This window comes from Halyomorpha halys, unplaced genomic scaffold (assembly GCF_000696795.3).
Source record: "Halyomorpha halys isolate HHAL.00 unplaced genomic scaffold, Hhal_1.1 Scaffold712.1, whole genome shotgun sequence".
In the NCBI taxonomy this organism is placed as follows: domain Eukaryota; kingdom Metazoa; phylum Arthropoda; class Insecta; order Hemiptera; family Pentatomidae; genus Halyomorpha; species Halyomorpha halys.
Window position 1 is genome coordinate 193,328 of NW_027111091.1, and position 23,693 is coordinate 217,020.

At 30.1% G+C, this 23,693-nt stretch overlaps 1 protein-coding gene across 5 annotated transcripts in view; it reads right to left on the bottom strand.

The window, feature by feature from the left end:
- The window catches only part of LOC106685585 (angiotensin-converting enzyme), a 111,627-nt gene that overhangs the window by 28,527 nt on the left and 59,407 nt on the right, over positions 1-23,693 (bottom strand). Inside the window, exon 1 of one of the 5 annotated variants that reach the window (XM_014428347.2) lies at positions 18,097-18,200. The exons of 1 other annotated variant lie outside the window; for it this stretch is intronic. In XM_014428347.2, coding sequence (XP_014283833.1) covers positions 18,097-18,185 — 89 coding nt within the window. In that variant the 5' untranslated portion in view covers positions 18,186-18,200. Of the gene's footprint in view, positions 1-7,624; positions 7,774-13,985; positions 14,033-18,077; positions 18,201-23,693 lie in introns of those variants that run through there. 3 more of the 5 variants (XM_014428349.2, XM_014428348.2, XM_014428350.3) reach the window with 3 other exon arrangements.

Consider the following 23,693-nt stretch of genomic DNA (forward strand, 5'->3'; position numbering starts at 1 on the left):
TATATTTTTTTTTTGTTTGTAGGGAATTCAGTTACCTTGCAAATAACAGCAACAATTTATAGAAAAACTGTTATCATCTATACCTATCAATGGACGAGATAAGGCTGTGGTAAATATCTAATCCGACATCATTTTGAAGTTCCGAGGATCATTATTGGATGACTTATAAATCTGTCCGGTATTTTCGGAAAAAAAGTTGCAGACGACAGACAGGTAGTTTTTTTTATTCTGCGTATAAAATGTCAAATTTTGAGAGGTCGAACTTAATTTTTTTTTTTCCTTGGTCAATTAAGATGGTTGACTTGAAGGGTTGTACAGATTTCTACTTTCATAAATCACTTACTTAATAAACCAGTTTTAGTAGTACACTTCGTTTTTAATATGGCACACTTTACGGTTATTAAATATTCGAAAACATTTTCTGAGTGTTAGTCTTCTCATAAGTGTCCATCTCCGCCACTCAAATCCTAGTAGAAGTATAACTATACAATACTTTACTATATACAAATAGTAAAATATATTTTTAAAAGTAGGGACTGAAATATATGTGAAAGTACAGAGAAAATTTACTGTAAAATTTAGATTCTCCTATTTAAGTTCTGTAAGTTAAAAGAATGGTTGTCCTAAAGTAAAAAACATAGAGATGCTTGGTTTATAAAAATCAGGTTAACATTGAATGTTTTCAGTTTTTTGTCAATAGTAATTAATTAATTAGCTAAAAACATTATTCTAGCAACAAAATGACAGTTGAATTAGAGAATAAATACCCAGGTATATAAGGAATATATTAAAAAAAAAAAAACAGCATTGTTATTGGTTCCAAGAGCCTCCTTCATTCCTTCCCTTACTGTCCTCTACTCTTCCTTAACAACCAACCGATTCAATTCTATCCTACAATAAAAAACCTTGGAGTCACCTTCGACCAACACCTCTCCTGGAACAATCAGATTTCCCAGATCACACTCAAATCCATAACTGTACTTAAACAATTCATAAGATTCCGTGATTCCATTCTTCCGAACACCGCCAGCTGCTAGTATCCTCTCTTGTTTCCTCCCACCTCGGTTCACTACGGTTCCTTGGTCTACGGAGGACTGCTGGTTTAGAGTTGAGATCGAAGATACCCATGAATTGCTTTGTAAGATTTATCTTCGGGTTTCCCAGGCGCTCTCATGTCTCCCGCTGGTATACCGAGTTGAAGTGGCTCTGTCCAACCTCTCGAAGGCAATGCCTCTTTGCTGTTTTCCTATTCCAAGTTCTTAAAATAAAAAATCCTATATCCTTGATCTCCTCACTCTTTGTTCATTTATCCATTCACTAAGCACCAGATCCCAACCGATTGATTTATATGTGCCCTCCTTCTGGAATCCTCTTTCCATCTCCATTGGCAAATCCCTTCCATCATGTCCTTTAAACAGCATCTTTTCTTTCACTTGCTACTTAACCAAACCTCCGCATCAATGCGAACAATATAAATAGGCTATATTGGAAGAAGATAGTTAACTGTATGAAGTAGATTGGAGAAAGATAGTCAGGGTGGATGTCAATAAATGTATAAAAATAGTAAAAGATAATTATTTATTGTTTACCTACGTTTCACTCCACTTTGCAGAGCTTCGCCAGGGCTGTTAAGAATAAAGTTCTGCTACCAACTTCAGTTCCCCCATAAGCGTTAGTTAAAAAATTATAACAATAAGCAATTAAAATTAAACGTCCTTCAACAGATACTCAATTTAAATAATAATGGAACAATTATATTGTTATAAACTTTTTATGCTGTATCCATTTTTCTTGAATGCAAAATTTCAAGTTCATTTTCTTTCCGGGACTGTTAGATAAATACCTGCAGCCAAGACAACGGCATAATCCTCACTTTAGAACCAACAAAAAATAGCAAAAAATGAAGCAAGAGCATAAACCTTGAATAGAACAGTTGCTCATCAAAACACAATGAACCTGCTTGGAGTATTGTCCAGTCGCCATGAGTTAAAGCCTAATTAGGCATTCAAACAGTATCGTTAAAAATAATGCAACATATAACGGAGAGGCACCTTTTGAGTCAACCTGGTTATTTATATTAATGACGAAATGAACAGCAGAATGTGGTTTCAATACCATAGTATAACAATGTACAATTTAAAAAAATAATAATAAATTAGTAATTACGCGCACAGTTTATCGTTTTTTTTTAAATTATTTAATTTTCATTTACTATATTGTCTAAATATACCAATCCATAAGAGATAAATCTATGTCTCAAAAACCATTAGACGTTGTAGTTTTCTTGATATGACTACAACATCATAAAATGTTTATTCCTAGATGTTCGTAGAAAAGTTTTGATTTATAAAAAATATATCTCAAGAATCATTTAACGTACAGATGTCTGCCAGTACTCAAAATAAAGTCAGCTTAACGAACTATGTAGTTTATGACACATAGTTTCGTAGAGGTAGTAGATTTTATGATTAAATTCAACTAGCTTTAATTCGAGAGAAAATGAAAATCTGTACATCTAATGATTCCTAAGATCTAGTTTTCCTACAAATTAATTTTAAAAACTACTTATTTTTCGTTATTCTGTTATGAAATTTTGTTTTTTCTAAAACTGTACCTCGGGAACTATTGAACCTAAATAGCTCTATTAGGGCTCATATGTTTGCAAATGTACTCTAATTTAAATGTTGTTCTATTAGGTTTTCTAGGGTTGTAGGTACTTTTAAAGATATGGAGCTCGGAATGAAAAAATAATTGTATTTAGCCTTTTGAAATAACTCCTATCACTTCTCCCCCCCCCCCATTATTATCATCGAAACAACTATCGATTATCTTGCTATTTCAGTGGGTACAAGCAGCGTCATCTTTAGCCCTAGGCTCACTTTTAATTATTTATTCCTATACTAATGCCTCGGAAGAGAAATCGCTTGTTATTCCCACACGCCAACGTACCATTATTACACTGATTATATAGGAAAATCCACTGATCGTACATTTTGAGATATCCTATATGTATAGTTTAAAAATAAATTGTATATTAACTTGCTATGATATGATTTATTGAAGCTTTTTTTTTTCGTTTAGTTACTCATATTTCAAGAGTCGATTTTACTTTGTTATCGATTTTTTTCGTTTTTGATTTTGCTGGAAATCTAATTGAATGAGCTAGTTATAGCGATCGCCAATTGTAAAAATATTAAATTTCTTGATTGATACAGTTCAAAAATGTATGAAATGCACTAATCCACAAGACAAGGACGGGCTGGCTTAACGTTGTTCAGAGGGGAGATAGGTTAGCTTACTTGTCAATATAAACTAACTTAGGCGTAAACTTATCAAGAAATGAGATTCGCCGAAACTTCGAGTTACAAGGTTTCCTAACCTGAGTTACAGAGTTTCAGAGTTAGTCCTTCGGTAATTTTCATTATACGTTATTGAGTATCATATTACAAGGAACCAATAGGAGAAAAAGGCACCCCAAGTTTTTATTATTTAAATGAAAACTATGTATAATTAGTCAAAATTAATGAGTCTGCCAAGTATAGGTAGGGAGAATACAAAATGGCAGCTCTTTCAAAATTTTTCTTTCACAGCTCCATATCTTTAAAATTATCAAAAACACTAGAAAACATAATAGAACATCAATTTAAACATAGTGAAATGTACTATTAAGTAGCTTATAACTTTCATCTTCTTATGAGCAGTAGTTTTTATGATATTTGACAAAATACATTGATATTGAAAAAATTTAATGGGCAAAATTCTTATTCATATACGAATATCATGAAAACTGGTATTATTTTCTTATTTTATGTTATTTTATATAAAGAAAATAATATATTAAAAAGAAAAATACTTGAGTCCATTCACATAACAGAAAACATTAATTATACAGTGAATTTTGAAACAGACACAAGAAATCTGAACCAACACTAGGCAGAGATTTTAACTAAAATTAATTTAAGAAAAATATGAGATAAAATTTATGTTGATAATTATATTAGCCTTGATATGAATTGTAATAATAAAATAAATAGAAAATTTAATCAAAATATAGTTGAAATAAATAAATTTAATGCCTGAGTGTGAGGAAGGTCACAAATATTATTATAAATTATAATAAGAAAATTAACTTTCAAAAGTTTTAATTTTTTATTTAATATGAATAATTGACAAAATAGATAATTAGACATAAGCTAAGGATTGCTTATTAATAAAATTATATGATTCCCTGATGTTTTAATGTCTCATAGGGTAATTGTGGATTGAAATTAATGATCTGGGCAGAATAGCCTGCATAAAGTTTTTTAAAATTGATGTGGTTCTAAAATTGTATTTAAAATATGATAATTTATTAATAATATTGTTATTTGTTTAAAATTGTTAAAAAATAATATGTATAACAAAAAGTATTTGTGAAAGATTGTCCTAGAGGAAGGCCGAAACATCGGACTTATAAAGAAATATAAATTGTTTTGAGACTAAAATTGGATAACATTTATTTTATTTAAACAAGTTGTTGTTTGTTCTTGTTTAGATGTGAAAAACCTTCCGTAATTGAATTTCATTAGCTCCTAGGAATTATTATGGGATGGTCTTTCTAAGAGTCGATGCAGCCTTTCATATTATCATATTGAACTAAGAGCTTTTATTATCATACAAATTAGTAATTGTTCAGTGAAATCTAAGATTTGAACAATAATTATTAACGATAAGTTATTGGAAAAGAGACAATGACACCAGCCATCTACCCACTGCATTTGTACTAATGTACCAGGGATATAGTTCGACCATTGTGCTCCCATAGAACAATTGGATAATTGTTCCACAACCCTATATAGGAATCGAAAAGATCGGGAGATATTGTACAAATTATTGTTTATTGTTATCTTATCTGGTTCCGCATCGCAGGAGAAATCCTTGTTCGTTGAATGACATGATCGAATAATGAGTTAATGTTGAGGTAAATTGAAAAAAATGTAGAAGGCACTTAAAAAGGAAACGAATTTTAATTTTGAGAATAATTTTATATTATATCCTCCATATTTTAATCCTAAGCAAAATTATTAATATATCGTAGTTTGAATTATATGGTGCATTTTTCTCAATCAAAAAATTGAAACTGAAATCTAACTTGCCCCCCACAATTTTCTTAATATTCTTTTTTCTTTTTTAAAACAGATATTAGGGGCATGATGTATTATATGTAAAAAGTTTTAACATGCTAAATGTTAGGGATAATCATGATCTTTAGTTTAACATGTTAAATAGAGGAATATCCCCATATTTTAGCATGTTAAAACGATATAATATCTAATAGGTGTATTCATGATCTTTAATTTAACATGTTAAATGAAGAAATATCCCCATCTTATAACATGTTAAAACGATATAACATCTAATAGGGATGAATACCCCTATTAGATGTTATATCGTTTTAGTTTAACATGTTAAAGCGTGTTAAATGGAGAAATATTTCCTTCTTTTACCCAGTTAAAACGATATAAGAATAACATGGTTCAGAGTCTGTTACTAGGTCTGTTAAATGAAGACTGATGTCATGCAACAAACCAGCTGAACTCGTGACCATTTCGCTTGTTGTCGTTTTAGGTTACTTGTTCGTAGTTTTTGAATGTTTCAGTATTATTTTGGTTGTTTTTAAAATTATAAAGCAATGGATGACAATAATAATAATATAATGACAGATATAATTTAGCTCATCTTGATTCTCTTCCTCAGAAGTTAGAAGATTACAAGGCACTCAGTAGCCCAACTTTCACTTTGCACTCAATTTAGACATGTTGTAATAAATTACTTCAATCAAAACTTAGAAGTAAACAATAACATTAAGTTTTGAAAGGAAAGGTTATAAATCAAGTTGCTCAGAAAATCCGCTAGGAGCTCTTATGCGTTTAACATTTAACATGATTTTAAATAGGGCTGCTCACAATGCTGTATTTATAAGACTTAACATGGTAAAACATTTTACATTTAACACATATCATGAATACCCCTTTTGTCTGTTGTCGTTTTGATAGGTTAGTTGCTCATAGTTCGTGTTTGGTTGAGTTGATATCGTTTTGAAACTCTAATAAAGTAAAGGATAAAAAAAATAATAATGTAATAGAAAAAAGAACTAGGAAAAGAAACGATGAACAAGTGAGGAGGAGGAAATATAAGATAAGGAGATTTTACTATCTCGATATACAAGGTTACAAAACACGTTACCCAGAAAATTCACTAGGATCTGCTCTTTATTTAACACATAACGTGGACTTTAAACTAGGTTACTCACAATCCTATACTTATAACAGTTTTCATGATGTTATGTTAAATGTAAAACATCCTAAGACGATTTCAGATTGAATCGGATGAAGAATATCAGTTTCGAAGATTTCTTGTAAGCAATAACGTTACTGAATGAAATTAATAAGTTTTCAATGAATGGAAAAACTGAAAACGATTATATATTGTATGTGGTGACACAGTTCACAGCTCCGCGCCGGCAAACTAAAATGAATACAATGTTATCTGAAGGCCTCGGCAAATCGTGACATGTTTAATAAATTTCTCTCTGTGATGAGAAAAAAAAGAAACCGATTCTTAGGGATAAAAATCAAGAATTTATAAACCGTAAGGTCATTAGTTGTATTTTTCAAATCACCTACATTTCAATTTATATATACATAATTTACCGTATAATTTCAAATAATGTAGAAGATGGTCAGGGCTTGTGGTCAAAAGAGAAAGAAAAATAGTTAGCAACTATTTATTTTCAACGTTTCACCCCACTTTGCGAGCTTTATCAGGGCTCTTTCAGTTGAAGTCAATTGGAAACTCAATAACTATAAATTAATTTATTTTAGCAAATATCAGGAAAACTACTACTCCTACGAAGATGAACGTCATAAATTACTTCATAGTCCATTGACCTAGTTTTAATTTTAGTGCTAATAGACATCAGTACGTCGAATGATTATTGAGATATAGATTTCTCAGAATAAATTCACTTATTAGTGATCTTTCAGTTCATTATTTGAAAGAAATATTGCTTTTATAAAGCTATATCACGAATAGTATTAAACGTAAATAGCCCGGGCTCATATTTTAGATAAATTTACTTTGCTTTAAATGACGTTCTCTCAGGTTTTCTAGTGTTGTTCGTAGTTTAAAAGATATAGAGCTCCAAATGAACAATAAATTTTTTTTTTAACATTTTGAAACAGCCGCAATTTTTTATTCTCCTTACCTATACTTGGCAGACTCGTTAGTTTTGACTAGTAATTATACGTAGTTTTAATTAAAGTAATAAAAAATCGAGGTGCAATAACTTCTGTTTTTCTCGTCTTGGGCTGTTGTACTATAAGCGAATGAATTGCTTTTGTCGGTTTTCAGCAACAGCGTCTTCTTTGTTTAGATCCATTTTCTCTTATAGCTAATTCAGATGCAGCCACATTCAACTATTTGATAAAACACATCTTTTAATTATTCATTGTAACATGTGGTTCTATATTTGTACACTACTATCTTAATCAAGATATAAAAATATATATCGCTGCTCCCAAAAGAATAATGACACATCTGCAAACATTGAAATTTTACAGGACAAGAAAAATAAAAATAATACCAATTTTCTGTGATATAATGGCCCATAAATTCGGTTTTATTCTTGCGTGAAAGTAGTTTTTAAGACATCATCTGTTACAATAGCAACTTTTAAGGCATTTCAATTCGTAGAATAATTAATACCATCTTCACAGTAACCAGTACCATGTAGGTACGTTATTGTTCAACTGAAAATATATCACAAATTTTACATTTCTGACGTAATAGTAAGAGAAAAAAAATTAAAAATATGTAAAAAAACATTATAAAAAAGTTTATTAGAACGAAATGGTATGAAAATTATAAAATGATTTAACAAAGTACCTACCAAATACTTTTGTTAATAATGTTGCAAATACACTAAGTGTTGCGATGTTCTAAAAAAAGTGGTTATTTAAATCTATTTCAGAGATCTCAAAGAATTTTTGTTGTAACATTACAATATTCTAAGATGTATTGTTTTACTGTTGTGGTTTTTGATTAGTGAATTCCACTGCCATCAATAAAAAGCGAATAACAGTAAAACTAACTTTTACGGCCGATAGAAGAGGTAATTGAAAGACTAGATGGTTGTAACTTTTAGTAAGTGTAAGTTTTGGTTTTCTGGTGGTTTCAAACGTACTTTTTTACATCTCACAAATAATCATTTAAAAACTTACTGACAATATTCTGTTAATTTGTTTCATGATGTGACCTACACATTTTATATATTTTTTTTATAAATTACAGCGGCCTAAGACAGGAGACCCAATAGCTCCATATTTTTGTCATAAATTAAAAAATTATTAGTTATACAGATAATTTTGGACATATTAAAAGTACTGCTTAAAAAAAAAAAAATAGTAAATTTTATAATACTGAGGACAGGTAAGCACCCGTAACCTCCAAGAACAGAACAAATTTATGGATTACCAACATTGTATTTTTATTTGTAAATTTTTTGACCCTAAGAAAATTGTAATTTCTAAAAGACAATTTTTTGTTTTAATTAAAATTCATGTTGTAGAATACTGGATATTCCTGTAACTTTATTTCAATCGATTTATTTACTTCATAATTATTTTCTTTTTTTTCCCTCGATCGAAATAATAATAACGAATTAAATACCAATATTTTAAATATCGTTCATTTTGCTGTTTGGAATATTCATTGAATATCACAATGTTTGTCAAAAACTAGGTAAGGAAACATGAACTAAAATTACACTTTTATCTCCGACTGATAGAAAGCGGAAAACAAACAATTAACGTACAGTCTAATACCCGTGGACGTTTACTTAAGGGTAATTATCACCATAAACCGGTGTTTACACTCCGTGCTGTTTGAGTTATAATAAATCTTTTTAAGAGCTCGAAAATAATATTCTGGGACTTTAAATTTCCACTGAAAATTCAACGTAGCCAAAATATGTAGGATATGTAAGATGGACCACAGGAACAAAATAAACCCATCATTTAGGTGGAATCTGTTAAAAAAAATTATGTTAAATTATAAAAATCACCCCCCCCCCCAAAAAAAAAAAAAAATTAAAAAATCAAACATAAATCTTCCTGAAAAAAAAAAAAAAAAAAGATGAAGGTAGTGTAGTTACATATATCAGCAAGATAATTTGATAGTGCTATTTTCGAATAACGTTACTGTGCTTTGACCATATTTTAAAAAAATACATATTTCTGGTTTTCAGTAAAAGAGGAAAACTTTTTAAATGATTTTTTGGAGAATCAGAATTTTAATGTTGCATATCATAAGTCTGAAAAAATCTTTATACAATGTAATAAATATACAATTATATAAAAAAAAATAAAAATCAAAGAATTATTTAGAGATATTTCGAAGCCAGAAATTATTATAAAGGTATCTTACTAAACAATGTGGGATAAGAAGTGTTACTAGAATGATGGGTTATTTTTTTTTAAATTTAAATACTATAAAATTTTTATTTCTGAATTTTTCGGACTTGTATGAGTACCGACGGTATTTTACATTAAAAACTTCAGTACCGCCAAGTAAATTAAAAATAAATTCATTTATTTAAATTACTCTTCATTAAACACGATTTCGTTTAGTCAGACTGTCGTTTAAAGGATTGTTATTGAATATCTTAAGAAGATAAGCTTCGTAAACATTCTTAAGTAACAATAAATAACGTTATCTGCAGCATGATACGTATTTATTGTTCAATGCTTAACATATAGATCCCCTTGGTATAACGAGGAGAGGTTACGGAGGTGGAATCACCGATTTTAGTAAAACAAGATTTTAAATAAATCTTCCTGTATTTTATGGTTTTGGGATAGTGTAAGCAAGCCACGATTATTGTTTTGGTATGACGTCATTTCGACATAAACATACTCCAGGCTAATCTACTTAGGGCGACTGTTAGTTAATTTTATTTCCTTTTTTTTTTTTCATTATTTAAGCAATTATCAATTTTTATAAAAACTAAACACAAAATGAATCCATATAACAATTAAATATATGTGTTTTTTAAACAAAGGAAAAACATCCATCTGTTAAGTCTGAGAGAAATTTTAACTAAAAACATATAAATAATAAAAATACATCTGTACAAAATAATAAATACAATGAGTAAATATGTGGAATGTTTCATTTACACTTGAAACTCTTGGGAAGGAACCACCCATTGGTGGTACTTCAAGCATTAATTTAAATTAGAAGGTCCCGTGGCCATCTTCTTTTCAGACGCCTCGGAGGATTATCAGGGATTTTTAAGGATGAGAGATTAGGAATTAATGGGGTAGGATGGGTAAGGAGTTTGGAATGAAAAGACGCATATCTGTTTTGGTCCAAATTTGCAACGAATGGGATGTTAAGTTTTTTGTGGATGAGTTTATTTGTAACGTAATAAGGAGCATCAAGGATTTTGGATTGGTTGCGGGAGGAATTTGATGGTTTGGTAGAGCCCCAGAGCTCAATTCCATATGCCTAAATTGGTCTGATGATCATAGTGTATCATTTTTTGTAGTGAATGGAAAGTTTAGAGCGTTTGTCATGTAGGTAATGTAGCAATCGAAATCTACGAGCAGTTTCTTATCGTTTCAGTCTTGGTACAGATTCAAATTTTAAAATAGCAATACAGTATCTATGTTTTAACAAACATATTATAGGTAACAAAATGTGGTATAGCATTAATCCCTCAAATACTAACCAACTAAGCTCTTTCCTGTGTAGCCCGTCTTACATAGTTGCTAAGAGCTCTGCAATTATATCCATTTAACAAAGTGAATAATTGCTCTGGAGAACTGGAGAGGTCAGTTGTCCAAAATATTTTATTCTAATTTCGCTGTACTTGGGATAAGGACAGTTGGATTAAGCAATTATCTATTATGTTATATTTCACATCATTCTTATGCAGTGCCTAATTGCAAAAATTCTACTATAAAGACTCCACAGAAATTGTTTATCCAAATGCCAAAAGATGTCAAAACTAGAAGCGTTTGGTTAAAATTGGCTCGAAAAGATCCAAAATTATTATCGAATCTACGTAATAGATTATATTTTTGTAAAGATTACTTCGACATAAGTCTAATGTAAGATACAATTAGCAAGTTCATCAGAGGTTATATATATTCCAAAATAATTAAAAACGTAATGATTTTTCTTTCCAGTTGGAAAACGATATGAAGAATTTCGTTCAATACATAATGAAAATTCTTTTAACAGAAAAATACGTAATAATTTAAAAACAGCTAAAAAGTAGGAATTGCTAAATCATTGTTGTTTTTTTATGTCTAAATGACGTCACATGTGAAACCATCATGGTGGCTAGCGTTTTCCTTCTGTCGGTACACAGATTAAAAATGTTCGTTTTTAATACTAAAATTAAAAAATTATTTTAGTAGAATTAACTTACAACGAGAGAACGCGGGATCACCGATCTCATTTATTCATCAAAAATTTTCCTGATGATAATAGATCGAATAATATCAAGCACGCTTCCAATGTTACTCTAAGAGCCGAGAAGAAAAATATTTTAATATAATTTTTAGAACTTTTTTGTATTATCATATCCATATATTCGCCTTTTCTTGGTTCATATCCATCCAATATTATTGTATGCCATCGATTACTTTTTTCGAGCAGAATAACAGGAAACAATTCTTGAGCTCATTATATAAATGATGTGCATCAAAAATTATAAAAACCAAAAGACGTTTTCAGTAAAATAGACCATCATATATTTTTTTAAAATGTAAAATCAGGTCGTCGATTCGTCTTTAGTGCCTTTTTAAAAAATTAACATGGATTAGTGAAAGTAGGATTTAGTATAAAAGTTATCTAATTCCACTCACTTCTTTCGCTAATACAGCACAAAAGTATTTCCCTTGACACACCTAAATTTCAAAACCGGCTCGTCCCGAAGATTTTATTCTCAAACGACATGAAATATAGGCAATAGCCTTGAAATATAGGCAAGCAAGTAGAAATGGCGAGGAAGCTATCTACTTTTGTTTAAATAATTCATTTATGGTTGTTTGTTTCATTTCTTTTTAGGCAGCCCAATACAGTTTTGTGCTGCAACCCACAGCTAATTTTACGGCTAGAACCTTTAATAAACACAATGTAATTTTCAATTATTCCTCTAAATCTATAGTAAACGTTACAATATTGTATTATCAATTTGTATATTGTTATAAGCATTAAACATTAATGGCTTCTACTGAAGTACCCCTGCTTGGTTAAGCTAGGCCTTTGTATTGGTTTCTGATCTATAGAGTGGTTCAATATAAACACCAGTACCAAAGTAATAAGGTTGCGATTTTGCAACATTCACAATAACTAAGCAAGCATTCACACTAACTAAGCAAGCATTCACACTAACTAAGCAAGCATTCACACTAACTAAGCAAGCATTCACACTAACTAAGCAAGCATTCACAATAACTAAGCAAGCATTCACAATAACTAAGCAAGCATTCCCAAAATTTAAGTGCTTTTTTGGTGAGGTTGGCTCTACCGACATTGCAGATCTTTGGCCGCCCGAACCAGCCTTCTCACGTCTGCCTATCTTGGGCTACTGCTTTCGTATCTTTGTTGATTCTGTCTGTCCATCTGGTTTTTGGCCTCCCTCGTGGTCTCTTTCCAACCATCCTGGCATTCATTGTTGTATAAAGGCGTCCTAATGCATTGCTTCGAGCAACATGTCCCCCCTATCTTGACCTCCTTGCCTTCATACCATGAGATATTGATGGACCAGTCTCTGTAAGCAGTTCACTGTGATCCCAGTTCAATCCTCTAATTTCACGGAGGACTTTCCTTTCAAATATCTCGAGTCTGCTTTCTAGGATACCTGTTAGAGCCCAGTTCTCGCATCCTTTATCACGACTTTGTACACCCTTAGCTTCAGATTTTTAGAGATTTTTCGGATGTTGGTTTTCATGACAAAGATAAAACTGATTCTGTACTAACACTGGCCTATCTCAATCCGTTGATTTATTGATGTTATTGTGAAGACGAGGTATTTCAAACTGTTTACTTTCGATAACGATTTGCCATCCACGCAGACCATATTGTTAAGGTGGATGTTTCTGCTTACAATCATATACTTTGTTTTTCTTTATTTACTTTCATAACCTATTTCCACTGCTTCTCTTATTAGAAGAATCTATGTGAGTCTTTCCATGTCATCTTGGTTACTTCCTAGGACCGCAATGTCGCCAGCGTACGCCAGGATTTTATATTTCATTCCGACGTGCACCCCTCAATTTTCACGTGATTTTCTTCTAATAACTTTTTCAAGGGCTAAGTTGAACAGCATTGGTGATTGTCCATCTGCTTTCCTCAGACCTGTCCTGACTTCAAAGGCTTCAGATACTTCTCCTTGTATGAGGACTCTGCATTTAGGATCATTTCTACACACTTCTGTCAGTGTTACCAACTTCCTTTGGATCTCCAGCCAGTCATGATATTCCAAAGACAGTTTCAACGGAATCATAGGCTGCTTTTAACTATACGAATAAGACGTGCGCAATGTATTCTCTTCCCATTGTTTTTCGATTTTTCCCGTCGATCCGGACATATTATATAAGAATAAATCCTTGATCTTAAAGAAATTATTGTTTTTATGGATATGCACGACAGGTAACAATTATTTATTTTTAAAATATAGTTTATAAAATAGGTATAATTTAAATAAAATGTTATAGGTCAAACAGAAAATCGTAAAAATGTAAATTTGATTTTATGAACATATTTAAAATTAATCATATGACTTCAGCAAATACCAATTTAATATAAATTTTTTTGTATGGAGGATAACCGACAAGTACCTAGCGTTTACATCTTCCCATCGCTACTAAATTAATTAATAATGATAATAATCAATTGGTGATTAGTTTTGACATAAAAAAAAGAAATCAAACCTGCTCATGAAGATTCCTGCGAATCGCTGCATTGTCTTAGTCAGTCATTTAACGTAAACTGTCAATTTAAAAATCATCTGTTACTAATAACAAATCAGACAAGCAGATCATTAATAAGAAGAACTTTGTAAAAATGTATCAAATTATTAAGAAAACTTCCTAAACCGACTTTCTTTTACCTATGTAAACAGAAATTATAATTCCCAACGAGATAATGTTCAGGTCAATGGAAAAAGAAAAGTAAAATCGACCATGTAACCTGATAACCTTGAGATAACAGGAAATGAATTCTACTCAATCCAGAATTTTCATGCGACAGAAAGAAAATTAAAACGATTGTTTGACTTATAAGTTTGCAATATTATTAAACAAAGAAACAAGGACGAATTCTGTTGGCCATATCTGTAAAGCATTGATGCACACGAAGAAACGAGCGTTAATATTTGCTTCATGATGAACTAAGCAGTAATTTTATTATTTGAAACAAATTCGAAACAAAAGGTAAGAAAATCATTTTGTTTTCATTAATGTATATGTATATATTATTTATCCTCCTTTCCTATCTTCAGGTCAAAAATTAAAACACCATTGTTCTAAATTTATCTATTTATATCTTGGATTTTTCAAGTTTCATTGATTGGAAGAATCCTTATTTATTTAAAAAAAACACCCAGAATACACATTAAATGTAAAAGAAAACCACTACGATGTATTTCCGCTATAATAGTTAAATCTCATTTGGAAAATTAAAAACTAAAGTTTTCAGGTTCTCAACACATCATGACTCCGGGCAGTTTTCTCAATAGTTCTTTCCAGACAGACGTTTTGGAGAGTAGGTTGGACTCTACGCAAAACAGAATTCCCTTCTTCAAAGGCCTTAGAAGCGAAACATTAGTATAGCGCTTCCCAAAGTAGGTGCCGCGGCACCCTGGGGTTACCAAAGCGTATTTCATTTGCATTACACACAAAAAATGCAAATATAAAGTGCATTCTAGCATTAATAAGGTTGGAAAGAAAGTGTTTACGGTTTTTCTGTTTACTTTCTACTTTGTAAACAATATTTTTATTTCGGATGTCTAATATTTATATTTATATAAATATTAAACATATTTGAAGAGAAATTATTCCTTCTCTTACACAGAAGAACAGAAGAACAGTTAGCACTGTTTTTCTTATTTTCCTACATACTAGAGAGCTCAAAGGACAATTGTGACTACATTTATAGTTTTATAGTTCGACAATTTTTTTTAACATAGCAAGGGTGACTTGAAATTTATTTTGACCAAAAAGCGTAGTGCCTAGGCGATAAAACTTGTAGTTGAGAGTTATCGTGTAACTAATGTCAAAGAATTCAAAATTAAAGAGTAGTTTCTTACTCTTAGATGTATCCATGTTAGCTTATCTAGATGATATCTTATGGGTTAATACTCTAAAATTAAAATAAGTATCAACGAATAAGATGCACAGTAAAAATGATTCTATGTGATTAACTTTAATCCAGACCCCATCTCGATTTGGAATGCTTTCCGGGTTTTACCTTTTTAAATGCTTCACTGTTAAAACCATAAGTATTTTTATTTATACAATGAAAAATTATTTAAAAATAGTTTAAATAAAAATAAATAGAAAAAGCGCCTGATAATTACTTATAGATTTTTTTTCCCAATTGATGTAATTAAATTCCCATCAAGGCAACAGGATTTCAATGTTTGCTGAATGTCTTGTTTTCCCCATGATTTTGATTAATTCTCGTGATGAGATTTCCCTATTTTCTAGTATTCTCTCCATCATCGAAAAAAAAAATACTAAAAACTTTTGTTTTGTAGGTAGTAACGATCTGTTATAAACTATCCTTAGAAATGGAAACATATTTCTTTTTTGATCTTCAAGTCTCATGAATAATGTACGACACGTTTCTTTAAACTAAAGGTATATCAGATAGTAACAATATTAAAAATTTGAGATTTCTTGATAATTATTTGAATATTGTCGTCTGTCGATTCTACTCCAGACTCTTATGACTAGATTATGTAATGAGTCAGCGAAAAAAAATTGAAAAATATTTCTAATCATAATAATATAACTTAGCAAAATCAAGTTCGCCGATATTATTCGGCAGATGAAGAAAAAGTTTCTCACTAGTCCTTTAACCGAACAGACTTGTTCTTAAAAAGTATTAGAAAAATGTCCAATATGAATGGCGGAGGCCAAATTGGTAAATTATTACTTCAATATTAAATTTTAACTAAAGCAATTTTCCACAAGTGTGATTACACCCGTTTTATTGAATCACTATAAATGGTGACCATGGTCAGTGGAATAAACCAATTAATAATAATAAATTAATAAATTAATTTTAAATAAAATTAGTTTTGAGTTTAGATTGAAAATCTGCGGAGAAGAATGAAAAATTATGTCAATCCAACGGACGAAGAATTTGAAAAGCAAGTATGAATGACTTTTTAAAATAAATTTTGATTTTAATTGTCTCAAAATTTAAGATTTCCTCTCTAGTTTAACCTATATTATTAATTTAAGAAACTATTTTTCTCAAAAACATATGTTCGAATTGTTTCCTTTAATCAAAAAGCAACAAAGCTATATATTTCTAAAAAAGTATCAAATTATAAAGTTTTACTGATTCATTATAATTGTAAATCTTAATATAATTTCATTTATTTATTTTTTTTTGTTGTGTTATTTCTCTATGAAATAAAGAAAAAATGTGGTCTGATGTAAATTTATTTTTATATTTAATGAAACGCCCTAATAGCAGAATTTTTATATATTTAAGGTTAATATAAAATATAGATTTAGATATATAAAAAATAGATCGACAGCATTTTAATTTTAAATACATTCAGAATGAAATCGAAAAAAAAATTATTATTAAATGTAAAAAAAAAAAAAAAAAATAACCACTATATTGATTTAACCTTAATGACTAGTTTGAAAAAGAAAGCAGAAGGAAGAAAAGAATAACAGAAGTAGCTAAGTAATAGTATCATCCAAAAAACAGATGTGGTTGATGAAGAACAATCTACAGGAGAACAAGTTAAAAATATATTATTATTATTAAGACGAAGTATTGGTACTTTAGGAATTACGTCCGTTTTTTAAATTTATTTTAAACTAATTAATTTATTATTCTTTTTTTATGATCCCTCATGATTTTATTAAACAATCCTATCTGATTAATGTTTTTGCAATAGCATTCCAATAATTCAATGACGCTTATGCACACAGTCATAAGAACAACACTAAATCCTAACTAAGAACTAACAGTATACCTTCCAATTCGGCTGAAGGACATTTAAATAAAATCAAGAATATAAATCAGTTCATTAAAGCATTGAAATTTTTTATTTCTTTTGATAATTGTTCATTATTAATAAATAGGCAAACGGCCTCATTTCTTATTTATTTCGAACTTATTATTTTAATAGATATGTATGTATATGTTTTTTTTAGAAGTTGAGTAATGGTCTAAATTAATCTATCAGAATACAAATATAACAACAGTTTTAAAAAATAAACAATAGCTCAATTCCATCGATTCTATAAGTAATAAATTATGAAATATATAATTAAATCAGATCAATACTTCATTGTTGTAAAAGCAACATAACGTACCTAAATTTTTAACGAAACAGATAGGAATAAAATTTTATTCATAATTCTCAGATGAACCTACCCCGACAAGTTGTACTAGTTTTACGAAAATGTTCTCGAAGCTAACTAATAAAAATAAAAAATATTAAAAAATAAACAAAAGCTGGAAACAGCTTTATAATCATATTTATTTTAGCTTGTAAGCTAACTTGAGTTTTTATATTCTTTAACGCTATTATTTCGTCTTATAAATAAATATATAGATATATTACAAAAAGAGAACATAAGAAAAAAAATTTTTTTTCCTCTGTTATAGTAGCTAAAAGTTGACAAAATTTAGATCTGTTAAGTTGCTTCTACATTGACGAATGGATTCTTCTATTCCAGATAAAAACTCAAAATACTTGTTAGCCAAACACTTAAACAATAAGAACATATTTTAAAAAACAACAAATAAAGGCGTATATAAATTGTGCATACATCTGGAGCTGTTCCTAACCTGTACTGCAAGAAGGCTGAGGACCGACTGCTTCTGAGGAGAGAGAAGCCCAACGTCGAGAGTGGGGGTCCTGCAAGCCTGTACGCCATGACCTCTGTTTTTGTTGTTTCACTAATCCAACTTAACTAGCTCAATAAAACAATTATAATACAGCCATACTGAAACTAATGTTTTATTCTTCGTTATTATTTTTTTTATTTACCACATATGTTTTAATTTGAAAACTGAAAACGAGGAACTCATTGTAAAACATTATATCCAACAGTTAAATGTGAAGTGAATTTTTTGGCACTACCAATGCTTAAGGGTGATTTAATAGATTTTTGTAGTTTTAATACTGTAATGTAGGTATTAAGTGAAAATTGAAGGCATTGTAATGAACAAACATTCTGTCCTTGTAGAAATTTTCATTTATCATGTTTTGCGACCGAGTGTCTTAAATTATAAGGATTGTTTAATACCAAATAGAAAACACTTTTAAACATTAATAAAATATATACATCAATTGCCATAAACTTTAGTTCAGTCGGAATTAAAATTAATATATTTTATACCAAATGTGCCAATTATACAGAGGTTGCACCCGCGTTTAATTTTGATGCATCTGATTAACTTATTAACATCAGACATGTTATGATTATGAAAAATTTAAATTTGTACCACTACAACCCATGAAGGGTTAAGGGCGCAGTACTTTGTAAGGGAGCACTGTTACTAAACCAACGGTTGTGCAAGGAGGTGATTTGGCCAGATTTTTTCCCAATTAAGGGTACTCACTTTATGAGGCACGGTGGACCCCGCAGGGCTCCCGAACCCTATAGTACAAGAGCCCAAGAGGAGAAAAAAGGCAGTTATCTCACTCTAATTTTTGATTACTTTAATGACAACTATGTATAATTACTAGTCAAAATTGATGAGTCTGCCAAGTATAGGTAGGGGGAACAAAAAATGGCGGCTGTTTCAAACCTTACAAAAAATTAACTTTTCATTCGGAGCTCTATATCTTTACAATTACCAACAACACTAGACAACCTAAGAGAACGTCATTTAAAGAAGAGTAAATTTGTTAAAATATGAGCTCTAATAGAAATTGCTCTATTAGGGCTCATATTTCAATAGTATTCGAGATATAGTTTTTTAAAAAAGCAACGTCTCATAAACAATGTACTGAAAGATCAGTAGTAAGTGAATTTATTTTGAGAAATCTGTATCCCCAAAAGCAGCTATTTTAATGTACTATTATGTAGTCTCTGACAGTTATCTTCGTAGGAGTAGTAGTTTTGATGATATTTGCGAAAATAAATTGATTTATAGTTGTTCGACCAAATTTTCATGAGCCAAATTTATATTTACATGCGAATATCTTAAAGACTACTACCCCTACGAAGAAACGTGTCACAATCTACTTTATAGTAAGTTAAATTTCATTTATTTTAAGTGCTGGCAGACCACGATTTTTTATTCCCCTAACCTATACTTGGCAGACTCATAAATTTTGACTAGTAATTATACATAGTTTTCATTAAAGTAATAAAAAATTGGGGTGAAATAACTGCCTTTTTTTCTTCCCGGCTCTTGTACTAATAGGGGCTAAGTCACGGCTAAGGTGAAACATAATAATTATCAAGAACTTTTGTTATTTTATTATTATCCTCAATTATTTTTACTAACGAATTTATGGTAGATTTGTATACTAATAAATATGTAGTAGTTTACTATAAGACAAATATTTGTATTTAAGGGAGCTGATAATCACATTTTTGTGTTGCGGAAGTAAGTTTTGATCATTCTAGTAGATAAATTTTGAATTATTTCTAGTTTTTTGTAAGTAAAATTTTGACTCCAAACGGGTGGGAAATGTATAAGTGAAGTGAGTTCGAATAACTGATTTATACAGAATTAATTTATTTCTTGAGTTTAATTCATAAACATAAGAGAAAATTTTTAAAAAATATTTGTTTGGTTTGTCTGGCTTCCTATTGGTATGTTCTGTGATTGTGAGAGATCTGTTCGGTATTCTACGGATTTTGACCAGGGGATGAGAGTTAGGTTTATGAAAATCTAATTATTTATGTTTAGATTCTCGTTACAGCGCGGCTTGTTATACCTCTCTTCTCCCAAGTAGATGATTTGAAATCAACTTACAGAAGTTCGGCTAAATTATTGGCTGATGTCAGACCCTCATTATGTCGATTCTAGTAAATTCCATCTTTATTATTGGGGTTATTTAAAAAAAAATAAAAGAGTAATAACTTTATTTATTAGTTTATTTTGTATTCTGTTATTTGCGGTTTGGTAGGATATAAAAAAACTACAGATTATTATTATATTTATTGTCATTTGTTCGAATCCGGTTGTGGCAGATAATTATTTATTCTGTTACAAGGTTACAGTGAGTTATTTATTACCTCATAAAGGGGGTACTCGTAAAAAATCTGGCAGTCGAGCACAATTCTAATTGTCTAATTGTACTTATCCAAATGAGACGAAGGTTTCCTAGTTTTTACTGTGATGAAATGTCAATTATTGATACAAATCATGCGGAAAATATAAGTATCAAGTAGGAAATGAAATGTCTACTTTGTGCTTTCCCCATGGTCAGAACAACAGGTTAGGAATTGATAACTGAGTATAAACTGTCAGTTATTATTATTTTTTTCGCATTGATCTATGTAATGTACAAGTATAAATTCGCTAGTTTGAGTGAACTGATCTCTAGAACTACCGATATAAAAAGAAAACCTCTGCGGGAGTAGCAGTTACCATGATATTTGGGAAAACCTTTATGTTTTCCCAAATAAGCGAAGAAATAAGAACAACCTAAGTTCTACAAAACGAAAAAACAAAACATCTATATTGGTCTAACTGTTCAAGAGATAATATTTACTTCTTTTTTTTTATAATGTTATTAGTAATTTTATTAGTAACAACATTTTTTCTCTAATTTATAGTTTCATATTTAACTTCCAAATATTTTAAAATCTATGTAAAAATGGTACTATTCATGTTCATGATATTATAAAAAATATATTTTGTTTTTTAAATTTCTTTTCAAAATAGTATTAAAAATCAGATGCTATAATTTGTAACAAAACTGGAATTGGTGTTAACGGGTAGTTCATAAAATACGTTTTTAACTAGAACTAATAAATTTGCTAGAATTACGTATTCCTTTTAATACTAATAACTGTGATATTCATAAGTAAAAAATTGCGTTTATGTTTTCTTGATATTTGAAAAAAAAAAATTCATTTTAATTTACTGGACATCTTGCAAACGAAAAAGTGCCTTACATGACAATAAAGACCTTGCTCCCGTGTCCTCCGAATTATCGGCCGATCGCTAGAACTTAAGTGCCATGTCTATTTAGCCATGAAAGGAACTTATAAGGTCGGACGTTTCCTTAGGACCTCATTATGTAAATAACTTATTCTTGGGTGGCCGAGAAATAATTGGGGTTAAAGAGGAGCTGTTTGTGTGACCTCTCCAAATATCAACTATTTTAATGATTAGAGCCAGTAAGTGATAATTATATTCTTTTAAATAGTATATTCTAGTATAATTAAAGAGCCGTAACAAATATTCGGTATTGATCTCTATCAGATGCCAAGTTTTAACAACTCTCTAATACTTTCCCGACGGGGTAACCTCCCTCATAGTACAAGAGCCCAAGAGGAGGAAAAAGTCATTTATTTGATCTCTATTTTTTATTACTTTAATGAAAACAAAGTATAATTACCATAAATTAGTATGGTACTAGTAGTATAATACGTTTGTTTGGGGGTAGAAAAAATGGAATTATATTTTGTACTAACTATACCTTATACTAAAAAATACTTAGTGTTAGTTTGGGGGAATAAAAAATGGTGGTTGTTTCAAAATGTTAAAAAAAATTAATTTTCCATTTGGAGCTCCACCTTTAAAATTATTAGCAGAACTAGAAAACCTAATGGAACATCATTTAAAGCAGAGTAAATTTTCTAAAATATGAGCCCTGCTTTAGAGCTATTTACATATATACATTATATATTAGTGTCCCCGAAAAACGGTTTTTTAAAAAAGCAACATTTCATAAAAAAATCAATACTTTGTGAATCTATTTTAGGAAATCTATATCTGAGTAACCATTCGACGTACATATGTCTATTAGCCATAAACTTAAAACTAGTTTAATGTGTCATAAAGTGGTTCATGACTTTTATCTCCGTAGAAATTGTAGTGTTCCTGATATTTAACAAAATAAATTCACAAAATGTCGATTTATAGTTGTTCGAATAAACGTTTTGATTTATGAAAAAATATATCTCAGGAATCATTAAACCTACATATGTCAGTCAGCACACACAAAAAAAATCTAGTTTAACGTACTATGAAGTAGTTCATGACACTTATTATTACTTCGTAGTGGCATTACTTTACTACTAAAAACTACTACTTCTACGAAGATAAACATTATACTACTACTTTATAGTAGCTAGCTACTTTATTAGTACTTAGTAGCTAGCTTTATACTAGCTACTTTATAGTAAATTCAGCTAGTTTTGATTTGAGTGCTAATCTATTGACAGATGTACGTCTAATGATTCCTGGGATATAATTTTTCCAAAATTATTTTTAAAACTACTTATTTTTCTTTTCTTTTTTTTCAAAAATAAATCAATTGGTATCCATGATAAGTCCCAGCAATCTTTATTGTATCATCAACAGTGCAACGTTTCGGCCAATTCGGCCATCCTCAGAGACAATCTTAAATATAAATTTACACCTCACACCCAATTTTTTGAAAAACGTTTTGCATGCTATTCTGCCCAGGTTATTAGTTAAAAGTCAAATTACCCTATTTTCATAATTTCATTAATTTTTAAAACTTTTAATTTTAGATCAACTCAACACTATCAACTATCATATAAACATTTTTACACAATTGTTTTTCGTTATTTTGTCATGAAATGTTGTTTTTTGAAAAACTATTTATATTAGAAACTATTGAATGTAAACGTTAATAGCTCCATTAGGGTTCATTTTTTAGCAAATGTACGCTACTTTAAATGATGTTTGGTTTTATAGTGTTATAGTTAGTTTTAAGGATATTGAGCTCCGAATGAAAAATTGTTGTTAAATTTTTTAAACAACTGCCATTTTTTATTTCCCCTCATTGTACTTAGTATACTCATCAATTCTGACTAGTAATTATACGTAGTTTTCATTACATTAATTGAAAATTCGGGTGAAATGACATTTTTCCACCGTACTATTATCACTGATCTCTTCCACGTGTTCCAGGGTCGTCCTTGTTTCCGATCACCCTGTATATTCCAATCATGTGCATCTTTCATTATAACATTGGCAGGCTTACTTAGGATATGACCAATCCACTTCCAGTTCCTTGATCAGGTCATCCATTGGCTTGAGGTCAGTTCTGTGCCTGCGTTCTTATTGAAAATGATTCAGAATAGTGTATGCCAAGTATTTGTCTCAAGGATCTATGAACAAATATTTAGACAAGTAGGAAATGAAATGTCTACTTTGTGCTTTCCCCATGGTCAGAACAACAGGTTAGGAATTGATAACTGAGTATAAACTGTCAGTTATTATTA